The 18,011-nt window shown below is 57.6% G+C and overlaps 2 protein-coding genes across 6 annotated transcripts; one reads left to right on the forward strand and one right to left on the reverse strand.

Moving 5' to 3' along the window:
- Positions 1–514: 514 nt before the first annotated feature.
- Positions 515–9,970, reverse strand: PMPCA (peptidase, mitochondrial processing subunit alpha). The gene is made up of 13 exons (XM_060101997.1): positions 9,864–9,970; positions 8,498–8,700; positions 7,983–8,062; positions 7,657–7,739; positions 5,980–6,074; positions 5,107–5,207; positions 4,458–4,721; positions 4,091–4,183; positions 3,877–3,995; positions 3,682–3,772; positions 3,530–3,592; positions 1,888–2,032; positions 515–844 (listed from the first exon to the last, which is right to left on the reverse strand). Exons 1-13 carry the CDS (start codon positions 9,932–9,934, stop codon positions 675–677), a joined length of 1,578 nt encoding a protein of 525 aa, XP_059957980.1. The 5' UTR covers positions 9,935–9,970; the 3' UTR covers positions 515–674.
- Positions 9,971–10,081: 111 nt separating this feature from the next.
- Positions 10,082–16,865, forward strand: ENTR1 (endosome associated trafficking regulator 1). Of its 5 annotated transcripts, XM_060102003.1 has the most exons (10): positions 10,082–10,248; positions 10,349–10,498; positions 11,244–11,312; positions 12,082–12,194; positions 12,492–12,899; positions 13,424–13,497; positions 14,120–14,231; positions 14,535–14,597; positions 15,019–15,158; positions 15,891–16,865. In XM_060102003.1, the coding sequence occupies exons 1-10, from the start codon at positions 10,179–10,181 to the stop codon at positions 15,988–15,990; spliced, it is 1,299 nt and encodes a 432-aa protein (XP_059957986.1). In that variant the 5' UTR covers positions 10,082–10,178; the 3' UTR covers positions 15,991–16,865. The 5 variants fall into 5 exon arrangements, with proteins under 5 accessions (XP_059957986.1, XP_059957982.1, XP_059957984.1 ...); XM_060101999.1 differs by lacking the exon at positions 11,244–11,312; XM_060102001.1 differs by lacking the exon at positions 10,349–10,498.
- Positions 16,866–18,011: the final 1,146 nt, after the last annotated feature.

An 18,011-nucleotide genomic window follows, 5' to 3' on the forward strand; every position in this document is an offset into this window, starting at 1 on the left:
GTTGTGGCCCGGTCCTGTGCAACCCGCTGGTGGCCAGGAAGCCGCCCTGTGAACCACGGCAGTGTCAGAAGGACCCACGGCAGCCAGTGCAGGTGCCCAGGCCCTGCAGGGCCCTGTCACCGAAGCCCCTTGACCCCGCAGGGCCCCACACGCGGCCTCAGTCCTCCCGCCTTTCAAGCCCGCCTCCCCTGCCCCGAGCTCCCCACCTCTGAAATCAGGGCCTTACTACGGAGGGCAAGAGGCTACCCCTCACCGGTCAAGCTGGATGGTGCATCGCCCCGGGACCCTCAAGGTGCTGGCATGGGTGGCCCCGGCCTCCCGGATGCAGGCCGGCTGATGGGCCCAGGGGCCTCAGAGGAGAGGTCAGGCCTCCCCCGCTCAATGACCACCGGCCTCGGGGAACCACGCGGTCCCCCCACCTGCCGAAACTCCTGGGGGAGGAGGAAGACTAGCCCGGCTTGACCCCAGCCGGCTGCTCCAACCTCCCTGCGTGTCCCCTGGTTTCCAGCCGCAGTGGTGGAGAGCAATCTTTATTCCACTGATTGGCACGTCCAGTTCTGAAGGAATTCACGTTTAGGAAAAGTCCCCCAGTCTGCACCGTCTGTGAATGTCTGCCCTAAAGTCACCCCAAAGAAACGCATGTGGACGGTGCTGCCACGGCGCCTCTACCGCCTCTACCGGAAGAGCCGGTAAGTCCTAGGCAGGCGCCCGTCCTTATTCGCCAGCGCCGCCTGGACGTGCTCGTACGCCGGCAGATTGCTCAGGTCCCCCAGGGCGGCCACTGCGGGCTTCCTGCAGAGCATCGCAGAAGCAACTCTCTTGATGTCCTCTGGCTTCACATCGCCTGGCACGGGGAAGAGAGGCGTCAGGGGAACACCCGATCCCGCATGGATCCCACTCCTCCCATGCCGTGGCTGCGGTCCTGAACAGACAGAGGGGTCCCCAACCTGCCACCGCCTCGCCACCTGCGGAGGAGAGATGCTGAGGACCCCCGAGGGTCCAAGCGCAGCCACGTGTGGACTGCACAGTGAGTTTCTTAGTAAATGGGCGAGTGTTCATTTCAACTGCATTAGGACATGCCCATCCCAACAGGAGTTAATGTAATTAAGTAAAAAAGGAAAAAACCTCTCAGCTATGAGTTACCTACATGGCGAGTCTGCAGGGAGGGGAACACCAAAGCCTTAGCACTGCGTGGACAAAGGATGAGGTCAGAACGAGGGGGGGCCGAGGGGCTGCACACGTGGCCCAGCCTTGGAGGGGGGAACCACACCCCTGGGAACTTATTTTCTACAGAAGACGAGGCCTCAGGGAGATCGGGTGCTGTGGTACCCGAGGGTCTGAGGGGCTCCCCCCAGGGAGGACAAGGGTCTGCGCGTGAGCGAGCAAGTGCTGTCCTCAGCAGGACTCTAAACCCAGCAGACACCCGGGGACCACGTCAGCTTCACCCTGGGCGACTCGGCCCTGCGGAGCAGTAGGCAGAGCCCTTCTGGGGTTGCGGACCCTTTGGGAATCTGACAAAGCTAAGACTAACCTGTCCCCCAAAGAGTCACAAGCAAATACAGCTTGGCATCCTGAACTGGAGGCTCAGGGCCTCCTGAAGGCCACTCACAGGAGGCCACGGACACCTGCCACGAGCGCCCGGGGCAATGCTGCCGGAGCTGGTGTCTCTCCACGCACAGCACGGCACCGGGCCGCACGCTTTCCACCCACCTTCCCATTGAACCTGCGCTGAAACCTGGAGGGGTCATGACAGGCCCTTTCATAAGGGGGCAAAAAGCTGGGGTCACACGGGTCAAGGCGCTCAGCCGGCGCTGGCAGGGCTGGGAAGCAGACCTGGGAGAGGACAAGTCCTGCGGGGGCCACCCCCGCCCTGGGCCCGGGACTCACGGATGAGTGCGCACAGCTCATGGGGCAGCTTCCTGGAGCGGGTGGCCAGCACCTGCCTCCCCACGTCCTCGAAGATGACGGGCCTGGCCTCCAGGTTCATCATGAGCATGGACGTGAGCTGCGTCTTGGCCCGTTCCAGCTCCACCTGCGGGGTCACGTGGCTCAGTCCCTGGGCTCACGCCCGTCTCCCAGCCAATCGCGAACGGCCCAGCCAACAGAGGGGCTGACCGAGTGTCCTGGCGAAGGGTCTTCCGCTTACCCAGGGCTGAATAAGGGAACACGGCCCCCCGTGCCTGGGCTCGCGGCCCAAGTCACCAGCAGATCCCGCCATGTTTCCGCCTCTGTGCTTTCTGGGTCACGGCCGGAACTACACTAATAGGGCCTTTACCACATTCGAAATAAGGGAGAAGTATGTGCTTCCCTGGAGTTCTTGGGTTTAAACTTTGCCATGCAGCATGAGCAAGGAAGAACACCAAACACCCAAACTCCAAGACCCCAAAGCTGGCCACATGTTGAAATCACAAGGAAAACAAACTCAACGCAGGCTCTGGGGCTCCCCGCAAATCCCGGCAGGGTCCTGTCAGCTACGTTCACCGCGCTCCCTGGGAAATCCGCAGGAGCCAGCTCAAGCTAACAGCTCTGTATCTGGGGCCAAGTTTAAGACTAAGCTCCAGGGAGTTCCGTTCCTGAAGCCCAGCCTGGAGCGCAAGGGCAGAGACGGGGGGCTGGTGAGAGGTGCAGGCCGCCCACCGGGGAGCTCGCAGGCCTGGAGAACATCTCGGCCGTCTAGAGTCTGCATCGTTTAAGTAAAATAACTCCTGATTTAACACAGGTCTTGATCACTTTTGCAAGTTCAGGCAAATAATTTTTATCTCAAGTTACTTTCACGTTAGAGAAAAACACCTTTTCTAGCAGGACGCTAATGGAACCACCAAGTGTAAATTTTTAAACACGTTTTTATTTTTAAAATAATGCTTCTTTTTCTGATTAAAAAGGGAGTATGTGGTTACTGGAGAAAACATGGAACGTGCAGAAGAGAAGCTCTGAAGGTGAAGCACACCCACTGACCCCTAGCAGGCTCACACGCTGGGCTTCTCTGCTGCTGTGTGCGTGCGTGTGTACACAGCTGTTTGAGCACACTTCCATGTGTAGTGTGTATATAGAATCTGCTTATTGGTGCCAGTTCTGATCCAGAAGAAAAAACAACACTTCTAAACCGTATGGTATGATAAAAAGTAAATGAAAAAACTGAGGGAACAAAATCTCAGGTCAAAACATAAACCAGAGCCAGGAAAGAACTAGAAAAATGCCCCACGTGGCCCGCTCATTCTGTTCAACACTGCTCCAATTTACCCTTTTACAGAAGGACACAGGGCAGGCACCGGAGGCACGGGCTCGGTCAGCGCAAGCAGACCTGGCGCTGGGGGGGTTCTCAGCATCAAGACCAGGGAGGACGGGCTCCCACGGGGGCAGGTCTGGGTCACCCCAGGGCTGCACTGTCCTGGCTGGGATGCCGGCGGTGTGGGCACAGAGCACGAGCCCTCTGCCAGCCACCCCTACACCGTGTTCTCTACCCATCGAACACCGCGAGGATGTTGGAAATGGCTCCGAGCCCTACTTACCACATCCACACCCTACTTACCACATCCACAGTTCCAGCCATTAAAACAAACTCTCTCGTGATGATTTCCACCATTTCTCGAACCTGTAAGAGAGCGTGGAGTGGGAGAGCGTGATGTCAGCCCGGCAGCCTTGGTGCCCCGGTTCCCGCAGTGAAGGAGGCCCGGGCCTCACCTGTCTGGGGTCGGCGCTGGCGTGAATGCACAGGAGGCCCGTGTCCTCGTAGCTGTGGTGGTAGGAGGTCGCGTTGTACATCCAGTGGTGCCTGTGAGGGACATGGGGAGAGGGACACCAGGGAGGTGTCATGGCCCCAGAGCGTGCTCGCCTGGGCCAGCGGCCCCACACAGCAGGCGAGGGCACCCAACCCACCTGTTGAGCACGTTGAGGTAGAGCCGGGTGAACATGCCCTTGCCAGGCCCACCGGCCGAGAAGGAGCCGCCGCCGCCCATCATCATGTTCAGCACCGCGAAAGCGAGGAAGTCCCCCTCCTGCGGCAGACGGACGGCAGAGCTCAGCCTGGGCCGAGCCCGCGCACGCGTGGCGCCCGCTCCAGGACGCCCTGCCCGGGCCGCCCGGGACTCACCAAGAAGGAACAGCTCTCCAGGCCAATCATGATGTGCGTGAGCTCGGGGAACGGGGTGGGGCCCAGGCTGACACCGGACATGTCCCTTTCCAGCTGGAACCAAGAACGGACACGTGCACTCAGTGAAAGACCACCAGGCCTGGCACGCTTCTCAGTCGGGTGGTCTATAAACGGGTCTACAGAAACCGTACACCAGTGTCAGGAAACCCCTCGAGAGGCGCGACCAGCCGAGCCTCCAGCCCAGGTGGAACTCAGCTCTAAGAGGAACGCGGGTTAAGGTGAACCTAACACCTTCAGGATAAACACAAGATCGGTCACGCTGCAAGAAGTCAAAGAAAGCGCACGCACCCCGAGATGACGGCTTTACCTTGACGATGCCCCCGGTGTACTGTGCCACCGATCCGTCCACGTGCACGGCCGCCCCGCTGCCCCAGGCAGGGCGGGTGCCCAAGAGGTACTTCCTGGCGCATTCCACCAGCTGCTCGTGCTCCACCCCCACCCCGGCCAGCACCATGCGGTCGGGGGTGTAGTAGTTTCTCAGGTAGGAATGAAGCACCGATCGGTCAATCTTTGCGATGTTCTCCGTGGGGCAGAAACGGTGGAGGCCAACTGTATTTTCCCTGTAAGCGGCCTTGATAAAGGAAGCCAGAGAAACACAAGTGACAAAGGGAACACAGCCAGGCCTCCCCAGGCAAGCCGGGACTGCCGCGATCCCCGGCCAGATGGGAAGAGCCCCCCAGCTGCCCGTTTCAGCTCCCGTTTGGCAGGAGCAGCTCTGTGCGTTTACAGAAGTAGTGAAATCTGCCTCCCAGAACGAAAATGCGTAAGAAACGTAAAATAAAAGGCTCACTCTACAGACCTCGTCACCGTAAGGATTAGAAAGTTTAAAAAGTGCATAGCTAACAAATTCAGAAATTAAAACCGTTCTGCAAGGCGGCATCAGGCAGGGGAACGACCCCCGCAGAGCCCGGGGTCAGGGGTCGAGGCCGTGGAGGTGGCCCGCGTGTCCATCGCACCTCGTGAATCATCTCGGTGAGGAGGGGCTCCGGGTCGGGCCGCATGCTGAGGTCCTCCAGCTCAAACCGGACAGCCATACGCGTCAGCTCGATTTCTTCATCTGCAGAGAACCAGAGACAAGGCTCAGACGGAGGCCGCCCTGAGCCCAGGTCGCCGAGCTGGGCCCAGTGTCGTTCATCGGCAGACACGGGCAGCGCCTCCTCTGCCTTCCTCTGCGGCAGACCTGGGGACACTCGTACGAGTGACGGGGAGAGTGCCCTGCAGGCTGGGACCTGGACGAACTGGGCCTCCTCCCCTCTGCCCGGAAGCAGCCACCTGGCCCAGCTCCGAGCCGCGGCTTCCTCCCCGTACGAGGCGCTCAGGTCCAGACACAGAGGCACAGACCAATGGCGGGGGTGTGTTTCATCAGGTTAACTGGAACCAGCACCAGAAAGATCGTAATGAGGAACCGCAGCCTGGGAACCCCAAGGCCAGGCTGCTGTGAAACACAGCACAGCTAGACTGGCCTGTGTCCACTCCTAGGAGGGAGCTTGAAGTCCTGCCATTTGCAAGGCTGAGGAAGGGAATGGGGACAGAGACACAGAAATTTCTGGTAGCACGTCCATCAGGGTGTTTAAACACCATCTGAGATGCTTTTCTGAAACGAAAGAACCATTTGGCTACAAACGTCAAAGGGCACAGATAGAAGTGTTGAAGTCAGTATCAAGGACGTTCCTAATCGTGAGCGTTGTTTCCAGGGACCCCCTGCTGACTGTCACTGGGGGGTGGGCCCAAGGCTCCATAACACAGCGCCTCTCCCCGGGGCAGTGCATCAACACACCTCCCAGCATTGCCCCCCACCCCAGGACCCCTCAAGCAGCCCGAACGCACACCTGTTAGCCTGGGGTGCAGGACCACGTCTGCCAGCAAGCCAACCACTGTGTCCAGGCCTTTAGAATCAGCAGACACAGCATACATGGTGGTGTCTCTGGAAAAACCAACAAGACCAACGCCGGGGGCACTAAGGTCACGACAGGGGCTTTTTCCCCTTTCCCACCCTACAGCATAAACTCTTAGCAGGCAGGAACCACAGCTGTGCACAGGCTAATCGCTGGACTGGAAGACACTGTCCAGCCCAACTGGAGAGGCAGCTCTGAGCGGTTTTCACCAGCACAAGCCCCCCCCTGAGGCTGCTTCGTGTCATCCTGCGCTGAGTGTCCGCCAGGCGAACTGTCCACACGGGCGCATGCCTGGCCTTAGACGGCTGGGGGACAGAGACTGATTGTGACAGTGGCTCACAGCACGAGGCACTGTGTTCAGACAGGCACACTGAGGCAGGGGAGGCGCAAACGTGGCCACCACAGAGCCACGAGGGCGGCACGGCCAGGCTGCCACGTGGAGAGGAGCGAGCCCTGCGGGGGAGACATGGCCACCAGGGCCTCTGCAGGGAAGGGGCCATTCTCAGTGGGGAAGTGCTGTAGGACCACGTGGGAGAGCGGCAGGAACAAGAGCCTGAGCTGGGAATTAGCTGGCTGCACTGGGGCAGAACACAGGCCTGCCTGACCACAGGAAGGGGCTCCCTGGGGAGACGGAGGATGAGCGTTTTCGCAAGAACACAGCCAACCAGTCTGGCTTTCACTCACGGGCAGCCGGGAGCCACACGTTTCTGAACAGACCTTTTTTTGAACGTGTGAACGTACTGCCCCCATGCCAACTCTAATTCTTGGCATTTAACCTATGTTTTCTCTCTCATTTCTTTAGCATTCAAATCGAAATAACCAACTGCTTAAAAAAAGTGTGATCTGGGACTTCCCTGGAGGTCCAGTGATTAGGACTCTGTGCTTCCACTGCAGGGGCCCGGGTTCGATCCCTGGTCGGGGAACTAAGATCCCGCATGCCACCTGGCGTGGACCACACACACACACACAGAGGTGTGATCTCTGCCTGGTCATCTCATATTGCCCTGAACAGAGCTTTCCAAAACACGCCCCACACTGGGCAGACAACCACCACCCGCCTTTGTCCACAGCACCCCTACCCCATCTGTGCCCCACCTACCTACTGAACCTTCCCCACCCCAAACCGACCACTGCCTCTTCCAGGCTGAGCCTCTGCACCTGCTGTCCCCTGGGTCTGAGCCACGGCCGCCCATTATTCCACCTGGCAGGTGCCTTCAAGCAGCAGCCCCGACGTTGAGTTGCCTACCGTTCCCTTCCTGACCTTCCCCACGCTCCCACAACCCTTGGCCCCTGGCTCCTGCGTCTACCACCTGTGGTGCAACCCTTTGCCCGATCTGTGAGCATCCTGGGGACAGGCCTGCTCTGCGTCCCCAGTGCCCAGCCAGCAGCCTGGCTCGAATGACAGGGGAGGTTTGGCCCTCGGAGCGCACACCTCCGTGAAAGTGTTGCCACCCACCCAACCCTCCACCCGACTCTCTGCCTGGACCAGGGCTCACTTCTCACCATTCACCTCCATGGCCTCGCCAATGGGAGGGGCTCAGGGGGACTCTGACCAAGGATGAGGACAGTCCACATGGTAAAAGATGAGTCTGTACGTGAAAGCTGGCGTACCTTGACGTCTGGCAGTCACAAATACCCCCGTGCTTCTCCAAGGTAAGCAGAATTTCATCTTTGCTGTCAAAACGATCAGTAGACTAGGAAAAATGAATAAGAGAGCCTACGTAAGCCACGCAGAACAACCTCCAAAATACAGTTTTTAAGAAAAAAATTTACTTTTGTTTTCAGAACACATTAAATCAAATCATCTTTTAACTTAAAAACCTTAATTAGTATCGACTTGGCAACTTAAGCATTTATTAAAATATCCATTTTAGAAAAGCAAACCTTGACAGATTCTTCCCAAGTATAGTCTCAAAAATCACAAGTTGGACACTGACCGAAAATGCCAATTTTTCCAAAAAGTGAGCAATTCCACTGAGATATTTTGCTTCGTATCTTGATCCAGAGTTAATAAGAACTGGCAATAAAAAGAAAATTGACAGGTTAAGTCAGATATTCAAAAGGGAAGATTTAATCAAGACAAACCTTTTAAAATTGTGAATATGACCAAACAGCCAGATTTAAACACGTGAGAATGACAAATATGTACATTACCTCGATTCTGAAGGTTTTCACAGCTATATACGTATATCAGTATTTATAGAATTACGTACTTTATATCTGTGGTAGAAAACTTTCAGGATAACAGAAAGGTAGAAAGACGGAAAAAAAAAACCCACCACCAGGAGAGCCACCGTTCATACTCTGGTTACTAAATTTTCAGATTCTACGCCATGCTTTTTCACTCAGGATACAATTCATGAACGATGCCCTAAGTACAAGTAACAGTCAACTGAAGTGTGTGCGGATTACAACAAACGGGGCCACCCACAATGCTACCGACAGTACTTACTTCCTACTGTACAAAATTGTCCAAACTTATTTTGGGACGCCACACGAAGCCCATTCTCCAGTGTGGTGACTTTGGTTTCAAACTTTTCTTGTCCATCAACTGTAGCAAAAACAGGCTTGGGTACCCCGGGCAAGGGGGAAGAGAGGGGGACGCTGGGATAGGCACCGCCACTACTGAACTGCCTGTATGCAGGGGCTCCAAACCTGAAACACAGAAATCAGCCCAGGTACAATACAACTGAGATGACGGGACCTGTGGTGACCACCTAGGTGCAGTTATTTGTGTTTTGTGTGCATTTAAAAAATCAGCATCTTCTTATCTAGAGGACTGATTTCTACACGTCCCCAGAGACAACACAGAGGCGTGACCAAGAACACCGCTGAGGTGTTCCCAGGGACATGCGGCAAGTTGGTTCAGGTCTCTAGGCCTCAAATGCCACCTCCATGAAAGGAGGATTCAGTGGGTTAAGTCTGTTTCTACACACCGAGCACTTGGCCAAGCCCTGCCCTTCAACAGCTCCCTGGAGCCTAAGCAGAAGCCACGTCTCTTCACCGGGTCCCGAAGGCCTCTAACTCCCCCTCCAAACTCATCTGGTAGCCACCCCCCGCCCCAGGTCCAGGTCCCACTGGCCAGCTGGTCCGTTCCCCGGACACACTGGGCTCGTCATCCCCACGCTGCCGTTCTCACGGTTCCCAGCCTGACCTGCCTTCCCCTGCACTGTTCACAGGGCCGACCCGTCTCTCACTCCCCACCCCTCGGCTCAGATGTCACCTCCTCGTAAGCTGCTCCTCCGCATTCCACCTGAACTTAGTCTCTCCTGTTTCTTACCGCCGAAGGCGGCTTACTCCCTTTAAAGCCGACACTTCGGGCATGAGATTGCCTGGACCCAGTGCCTGGTTTCTGTCCCCATCGCACCCAGGACCTCACAGCGAGGGATCAACACCCATCTGTCGCCTGAATGAAAGCGCCAGTGCGGGAAAAGGCCAGACATCCAGAGGAGAGAGGACAGAGCACAGCAGTCAAGGACATGGCTCTGGCGACCACAGAACCCAGGCTTGCCGGCTCGGCCTCACAAGGGGGCACGCGGCCGGAAGGGGCCGGGGCGGAGATGACACGTGACCTCGGACGAGCACCCCCGACCGCCCGGGAGGAGAGGGCGGGAGAGAGGTGGATGGGGCTCGGGGCCGGAGCCCGGGGCGCCATGCGGGGAAGTGCCCCCGTCGCCTCGGGGACCGGGCGGGGGTCCCGCACTCCCAGCCCGCTTGCCGGGCGCCGCCCCTCGGCGTGGGGGAGCCAGTGGCGGAGCGTCCAGAAGGGCGCGGGCCGCCCCAGCCCCCGGCCGATCCCCGGCCGGCCCTCGGCTCACCTCAGCCGCGAGCTGCCCCAGGAGCCCGAGCCTCGCAGCAGCCGCGTCGCCGCCAGCACCATAGCCGCCATCTTGAGTCACCGCCCACCGCTCTGTCGTCACCTCCTGTTCCGCCTCCGGCGCCCCCCCGCCCCCCCGAGGCGTTCGGGCTTGCGCTTCCGGTGCGCGGAGCAGGAGCAGCGCCGAGAAGCTCGGAGCAGCGGCCGAGCGGCGGGCGACGGGGGTGGCTGACTTGGGCCGCGGCCGGGGCGGAGTCAGAGCCATGGAGCCGCCGCTGCCGGGCTAGGGAGGGCTGGCGCCGCGGGATCCGCGGCGATGGCGGGCTACGCGCGCCGCCCCGGCGTCACCCCGCTGTCCCGGGCCCGGAGCTTCGTTATTCCGGACGGTGAGCGGGCGGGGGGCGGGCGGGGGTCCGCGGCCCGGCGTCCGCGCTGAGGCCCAGGTGAGGCGGGCGCGCGGTGAAGTCGTTCTTGTTGTTATTACAGCTCCCGCGTTCTATGAGCGCCCGTCTTGTCTCCCCCAGCTAGACTGTGAGCGCCCCCAAGCCAGGGACCTGGAGTCCCACTTCTTCGGCATTCGGCCGACGTTTATGTGCTATGTGCCCAGTCCGGTGCTAGCTTCCGTGGGAGACACAGGTGAGAGACGAGCCTCAGGGACTCCCGGTGCCGGCACTACCTGTAGGTCCCGCGCGATAGCGCAACTCAGCTCCGGCCCAACGGTGACCACTAGCCCCACCGTGCGCCGGGCGCTGGGAGTAGGAAACGTAAGTGGATAGGAGTCCCGCCCCCTGGAGCTCACAGTCTCCTCTTGCAGAACCCCCTGCCCCCGCAGCCAGACAGTTCCAGTACACCGTGGCAAATGCCGCCATAGAGGTAAGGTAGGCCCAGTGGCAACACAGGAAACCACCTTGCTCTTTCAGGTGGGAGGATGAGGGAACCTTCATCCAGTAGGCCAGGCTGGGAAACCAGGCGTAGCCATCCTCTGGTCGCTGCAGCTGGGCAGAGGCCATCTTTAGTTCATCCTAATTCTCCCCAAGCGGCTACACTGCCTGCCTGGGGTCCAGGGTGTTGAGGGAGTGTTTAGGTGGTTCTGTCAGGGTCTGAGAGCCAATGACAACCCACGAGGGCATTCAGGAGGCACCGTAAGACGGAGGACGTGCGCCTGCCCCACGGGGCATCAGACCTATCAGGAGCTTTTTCAGAATCACAGATGCCAGGGCCTATGGACGTCAGGCCATCTCCAGGGGCAGGAGCCCGGGGACTTGTGCTTTGAAAGTTGCCCAGGCCGTAAGAACCACTGCAGTAGAGACCTCATGTCAAAAATAGTTGTGGTCATAAAGGCCTCCCACGATCACGGTGGGGTGATGATGTCTCTTTGCAGATTTTGGCTATGGAAAGGGGAAAGGCGCTACGCAAGGCCCATCAGGAGCCCAGCACACACGCTTTGGAGGTGCATTAGTTCAGTATCCTTTCTTTTTCTCTCCGTCCATGTCTCCACGTGCCAGGCACGTGCCCAGCAGCAGGGCTGTCAGTCTGACAGCATATAACTGGGACACCTGGAGCCCGAAAGAGCAGGTGGGGGTGGAGCCCCACAGTCGATCTTGACCCACGGGTGGAGGGAAAGTGGGCACAGGGGCAGGAGAACCTGGGCGTGAGGGATGGCAGGGGGTGGGAAGTCACACCTGAGGGGTCTGAGGAGACAGTGGGGTCAGGGTTATAGGAGCCAGCTTCATCCAGGGTTGGCACCTGGGCTTGGATCACTGGTGGGCCTAAAGGGCGCAGGGTGGCTGGTCGGGTACCGAGAGAGTGGGAAAGAGAAGGGGAAGCTGGAGAGTGAGTGGGGAAAAGGCTGGAGGCGGAGCAGTGGTTCCTGATGTGGCTGCACGTCCGCTCTGCCTCCGGCGTAGGCTGCGGCCCAAGCCCTCTGCGTGGGAGTGGGGGCGTGTGGCAGCCTTAGATGTCCCCAGGTGGACCCCGTGGGCAGCAAGGTGCGGAGACCGAAGGGCTGGGACGAGAAGGAGAATTTAGAATGCCCGAGTTGGTCTGTTTTATCCGCCAGCTTTCTCATTTCCCAGTGTCGCTGCGGTCTGGTGGAAGGACGAGAGCGGCGTCCCCCATCTCAGGCGGGGTCGTGTTCAGGAAAGAGCAGCGAGTAGGGACGCTCCCTTTAAGGACCTTCAGGAGACTTGTCATGTTTGTGACGTCTGTTATCATCTCAGGTGAGAAACTTGGAGATCTTGAAGAGGCAAATCCATTCTCCTTTAAAGAGTTTCTGAAAAGCAAGAACCTCGGCCTGTCGAAGGAGAACACTGACAGCAGAATTTATTCAAAGGTAAACCTAAGGTGTTGTTTGCAGCGACCTTAGACAGAAAACCCTTCCGGAGGCCGTCTCTCTTCTGACGTGCAGTGTTCCTTCCCAGGAGACTGGCCGAGGGCTGTGGGGCAAAGCGGAGCAGCTGCTGCTCCCGGTGGAGAAGCCGTGTGGCGCTCAGAGCCGTTGGGGTCCTTCCTGCCCCTCACCTTCCCGGTAGCCGAGATGGGCCTTTCTTCTCGTTCCAACGCCAGCCATCTAGGAAGAAGGGCCTGCGACGACTCCGGAGTCTGAGCGTCGCCTCCCTGTCTTCTTCAGGAAGCCACAAGGCACTCGCTGGGACTCGACCGCAACTCCCCCACCTCCCAGACCGTGGGGTATGGCCTGGAGTATCAGCAGCCATTTTTCGAAGACCCAACAGGGGCTGGTGACCTCCTGGACGAGGACGAGGATGAGGACGAAGGGTGGGACGGAGCCTACCTGCCGTCTGCCGTGGAGCAGACCCACTCCTCCAGGGTCGCCGCCAGCACGTCACCCTGCAGCACCTATGTCTCCTTTTTCTCCAACCCGTTGGAGCTGGTGGGGCCCGAGTCTCTGCCTCCGTGCACGCTGAGCGACTCCGACTCCCGCGTCTCCCCAGCCGGGAGCCCCAGCACCGACTTCACAGTCCACGGAGAGTCTCTGGGGGACAGGCACCTTCGGACGCTGCAGATAAGTTACGAAGCAGTAAGTGAGAGGGGCTGTGTGTCGGCACCCTGGTCACGGCTCGTGTCTAAGCAGCATTCTTGGAGGAAGCCGGGAGCCCCCGGTGTCCCTGATAGCCTTGGGGGTGGGCTCCAAGGACAAGACAGCCTGTGGTCTGTCTGACCAGCGTGAGCGTAACCGCCAAGTCCTGCGGAGGGCTGTGAGGGGGCGTGAACTGGAGCAGAGGGAGACCCTCAACGCGCTGCCCCTCAGAAAAGGGTCCACCCCAGCTGGTGGCTCGGGGACAGTTTGCCCGGTGTCCTGAGGGCATTTGAAAAATTATAGTCACCTAAGAAAGAGTTACAAGATCTGAGTAAGACTGGAGTCTCTGAGTGTAGTAGGCCTTTAAAAAGCAGAAAACTTTGTTCTTGGTTTTTCTCTGTACGTGGACTGTAGGGTGACTCTTGCAATATTTTTATCAAGAAGTTCCAGAGCCAAATAGCAGAAGTACACATCCCTTTGTAGTGAGACACTGAGTTTCTAATAAGGATTTTCTTTTTCTACAGCTGAAAGATGAAAATTCTAAGCTAAGAAGAAAGCTGACTGAGGTTCAGAGCTTCTCTGAAACTCAAACAGAAATGTACGTACGTCTTGAGTTAGGCTTGCAATTCAAATCATCTTCTGACCCTCAAAGAAACCAATGCGAAAACGATAATGAAGTATCGGAGTTGGACTGTGCCTGGGTTTTTATTGTTTGTTTTGTTTTTTAAAATCAGTTTATTTAATTTATTTATTTTTGGCTGCGTTGGGTCTTTGTTGCTGCGTGCGGGCTTTCTCTAGTTGCGGCGAGCAGGGGCTACTCTTTGTTGCGGTGCACGGGCTTCTCATCGCGGTGGCTTCTCTTGTTGCCAAGCACGGGCTCTAGGCGCACGGGCTTCAGTAGTTGTGTGAGCGTGGTTTTATTGCATTCAGATATGTTTCTTATGTGCTGTGTAAAAGTGTATTTGAAACAGAGCAAAATCAACCCCACTTGACGATGGAGCAGCAGGGCCGTCAGACGGCCCCAGGGTGCCCCTGACCGCCAGCTGACTGGCATCCAGCTCCGAGGTTGTTACCTCACAGCTGTTCCTCCCAAGGTGCATTCTGAAACCTTGGGCTCTTGTGGTTTTTATTTGATCAATCCAATTAAAACTGCTTACAGTCTGACATTCTTAGAATTAGTCAAGGGAGTTACTAATCACCTGGGCTTTTTCCTCAACAAGGGTGAGGACGCTTGAGCGGAAGTTAGAAGCAAAAATGATCAAGGAGGAGAGGGACTATCAGGACCTGGAGTCGGCAGTGCAGCAGGTGGAGGAGAACCTGGAGCGCATGACCGTGAGCAGACGGGCACCTGGCTCGCGGTGGGGGCTGGGCAGGCCAGCCTGGCTGGACACTGTCAGGTGTCCGCTGTGTCACTCCCTATAGGGCACCGAGTCCTGCCCCGGGGGCACGTGGGTCTGGGTGGGCCGGCAGTGAGCAGGGCCCCTCACAATGGGCTGCCCAGCCATGGGGTGGGCCCGCCTGGCCGGGGCCGCCAGGTGAGGGAGAGGGACGGGGAGGGAGGGGATGCATCCTGTGTCCATGTTACCCCATCAGTGATGCCTTTTTTTTTTTCTTTTTTTGTGGGGGGAATAACAGAAACGGGCAGTAAAGGCAGAAAATCACATCCTAAAACTGAAACAGGAAATCAGCTTGCTCCAGGTAACTAGAGAGAGGGGCTTAAACGGTTCACGTATTCGTGAATTCCAAAAAAGGCACCAAAGAATGTCTGCTGGGGTTTCCTCCCCTCCCCCTCCTGCTCCCCCTGGCACACGAGGCACCCAAATCAGGACAGCGTGAGCTTTCCTCCCGGGCCTCCTGGTCGTGCCCAACAAGAGTGTCGAGGGCGTCACTGTACAGCGGGGCGTGGCACGTGCACACCAGAGGACAGGCGGGGTCCCAGGGACGGCATTAGGCCCGTGTCCTTTAGGCCTGCTACCCCGCGGTTAGGAAAGGGCATCATCCCCTTGTCGCCTCTACCCTAGGGTGCCTTGTCAGATGGCCTTTTAGCTGCTCTCCTGTTTAGCCAGGAAAAAGTCCTAACACTGCCACGCCCGTCCCCCTACCCCCCACCCCGGGCCAGGCGCAGGTCTCTAACTTCAAGCGCGAGAACGAAGCCCTGCGGTCAGGCCAGGGCGCCAGCCTGACGGTGGTCAAGCAGAACACCGACGTGGCCCTGCAGAACCTCCGCGCTGTCATGGACAACGCGCGTGCCTCCATCAAGTGAGTGCAGGGGCTGGAGGGGGGTGCTTAGCTGATGTTTCAAGCTGCAGCCTTGGGGGGTGGGGCTCAGTGATCCTGTTCACCCCGCGGTCATACGACACATCCTTGGTGAGCAGGCCCTCCACGGTCCGCGGGGGGATGACCGTTTTCACCTGGGAGGCGTGAAGGTTAACGTCAGCCAGATCTGAATCACCTACAAGACACCAAGGTTTCGAGTGAAAAAGAATAATACTTTTCCTCTTATAAAAACACATAAACTTGAAGAAGGCCCAAGACATGCAGGGCACAGTGAGGCTCCTGGGAGGGGTCGGTTGCCGTCGTTGTGATCTCTCTCCCGCGGGGCTGAGCTCAGCAGCAGCGGTGTCCAGTCACAGCCGCTGGTAGGGAAGCCCATCGGGTATCCAGACACAGCCGTGGGTAGAGAAGCCCGTCTCGTTTAAGTCCAGTACAAAGAGTCTCTTGAGACTAAATCTAAGATTTAAAAACTCTGCACTTTTCACTCTGGAACTTCTGTGCTTTAACGCTTCTGGGTTTTTTTTGGGGGGTGGGGGCGGGGGGGCTGCGTTGTGCGGCTTGTGGGATCTTAGTTCCCCAACCAGGGAACCAACCTGTGCCCCCTGCAGTGGAGGCGGGGAGCCCAAACCACTGGACTGCCAGGGAGGTCCCAAAGCTTCTGTTGTTGCCCTGGAGCAGTTGTAGAAACCATCTGTAACATCTGTGCTTTTATTTCAGGCAGCTGGTTTCTGGAGCTGAAACGTTGAATCTTGTTGCTGAAATCCTTAAATCTATAGACAGAATTTCTGAAATTAAAGGTCAGGGGGAGGAGTCTTGAGAACCACGGAGGTGCTTCCAGCTCACAGCTCTGTTTACATCCTGAAACCATTACCCGATGGATTCCAACATGCTACCACGTCTCTGAATGTGCAGTCTTCACACACAGTAAAAATATCTATCACGAGATACTAATTTCACAGCCTGGACCAGTATCATTAGCTGCGCACAGGGAGGAGCAGCTCCTGTACATGAGAGCTGCACCTGTGCTTCGTGTAGCCCTTCTTGGTGAGCTATAGACGCTGATCATCCACTGGAAGGCATTTCTATAAAAGCCGGTGACTTTTTTTAGAGTTACTAAACGAAAACAGCAGTTCTGTGATGAGTGTTTTCCATTGTCATTCTAGAATATGAACTGTAAGATAAGTTCAGTTGATTGTCTCTGCTTTCGTAAGTAGAGAAAAACACTAAATGAGCCATAACGTAAGCGCTCGCCTCAGACAGGGACCTGTGCCTTACTGCCGGTGCTCAGCGCCCCCTCTGGCTCACAGACCACTCCTTCAGCTTCTGGGGGGGGCCTCCTGTGGTTGGTGACCTGAGCATGGATGCCCCACGAGGTGGTTGCCACTATCTTCCCACAGGGACCAAGATCAGCACAGGCATTCCACGGTGGGGCACCATCTAAGTGCACTGGAAAACTAGTTTTGGCTGGAGGGTTTTACTACGCATTCCAAGCGGCATCTTGTACAATGACATGTAGGATTCAGGGACTTGGAGCCTAGGCAGAGCCTTCCCAGGTCAGGGCGATGTCTCCCCGTGTGCCTTTCCAATCCCTTCCTGTTGGAGGGGTGGTGTAACATGCACTAGATGCCTTTTTGGCTGTTTTCCTATGGATGTTATTTTTTTAAATAAACGTCCTTTTGCATCCTGTTCAAATTGACAGTTTTCTTATTTAATAAATTCTAAAATTCATATACAGTGTCCTTTTTTTCCTAATTCAGCCCGTTCTTTATGCTTGAGAATCACGCTGCTGACTGTGGCCTAATGGCTGGTTTGTGCTGATAAATGGAAAAGCCCAGGGGGTTAGGGTGGACCCACACCTGCTGCTAGGCTCGGCTGCAGGGACAGCGCGCTGCGGACACGTGTGGCACAGCTTCGCGTGTCTTGAGTGGGACAGGTTGGAGTCTAGCATGGGAGCATTTGAGGTCCCATGGTTGGACTTACAAGACGTTCAAACTGCTAGGCCCTGTGATCTCAGCTACAGGTAAGAGCCTCCCAGGAGTCCCCGATGACCCCGCCCTTCATCTTACCCCCACCCGCTACCTTGTGCTCCTGCCCGTTGGTGAAAAGTGGGTTCTGGGATCAGTTTTCAGAGCAGACTTCAGACAGGGTGGACTAGTAGGAGAGTGTTAGAGTGAGCCTCTCTTCTGGGTGCGCTCGCAACAGGGCTGGGGCTGCCAGGGAGCGTGCCTGGGCCACAGCCCTGGGTAGAGGGCACAGCATTTAGTTTACAGGGACCAGATCACCCGGCTGGAGGGCCGGGGTGGGCACAGGGGGTCTGAGTGCAGCAAGGAGGGGGGTGGACACGCAGGCTTCTGGTACACTCTTCTCTGTGCCTTTGAAGTGTTCCACAGTAAAAAAAAAAATAAAAACTTCAGAGAACAATTCACGATGACTTTGTTGAACACGCATCTCTGCCTGTGCATCTGGACCCCGTGGGCTCCGGTCCCGGGCTATTACGGGGGCGCTGAGTGAGCACGGGAAGGACCGGCAACTCTATGGGCCCCTCGCTGCAGGTCCCGCTTTGAGCACCAACCCGCCCCCCCCTCCCCACCGCCGCCACCCCACCTGGCTCACGGGAGGGGCGCCTAATCCTACCTCTCCCGGCATCGTCACTCGCCTTCCAGGACTCGGCCACCGCCCCCGGGAAGACGCCCTCACTCCGGAGGTCAGGGCCCCTTCCCGCGGGGGCGCGTCGCCGGGGTGCGTCGCAGGGGTGAGGCCGGTCGTCTCCGACGGGCTCGGCGCACTGGCCCCGCACGGCCCGGCCGGGACAGTCGCGAGCGCTCGGCAGGTTTTCTC

The sequence above is a fragment of the Mesoplodon densirostris genome, chromosome 6, assembly GCF_025265405.1.
Source record: "Mesoplodon densirostris isolate mMesDen1 chromosome 6, mMesDen1 primary haplotype, whole genome shotgun sequence".
In the NCBI taxonomy this organism is placed as follows: domain Eukaryota; kingdom Metazoa; phylum Chordata; class Mammalia; order Artiodactyla; family Ziphiidae; genus Mesoplodon; species Mesoplodon densirostris.

Bases quoted from the DNA above. Each gene is read 5' to 3' on its own strand.
- PMPCA (XM_060101997.1), bottom strand. From the start codon at position 9,934: ATGGCGGCTATGGTGCTGGCGGCGACGCGGCTGCTGCGAGGCTCGGGC. The intron at 3,996-4,090 runs GTGAGTCCCGGG...CGTCTGCCGCAG, and splicing joins TGGAGAGCTGTTCCTTCTTG to GAGGGGGACTTCCTCGCTTT. The intron at 2,033-3,529 runs GTAAGTAGGGTG...GTGACCCCGCAG, and splicing joins TGGCTGGAACTGTGGATGTG to GTGGAGCTGGAACGGGCCAA.
- ENTR1 (XM_060102003.1), top strand. From the start codon at position 10,179: ATGGCGGGCTACGCGCGCCGCCCCGGCGTCACCCCGCTGTCCCGGGCC. The intron at 11,313-12,081 runs GTGCATTAGTTC...TTATCATCTCAG, and splicing joins CCAGCACACACGCTTTGGAG to GTGAGAAACTTGGAGATCTT. The intron at 13,498-14,119 runs GTACGTACGTCT...TTCCTCAACAAG, and splicing joins TCTGAAACTCAAACAGAAAT to GGTGAGGACGCTTGAGCGGA.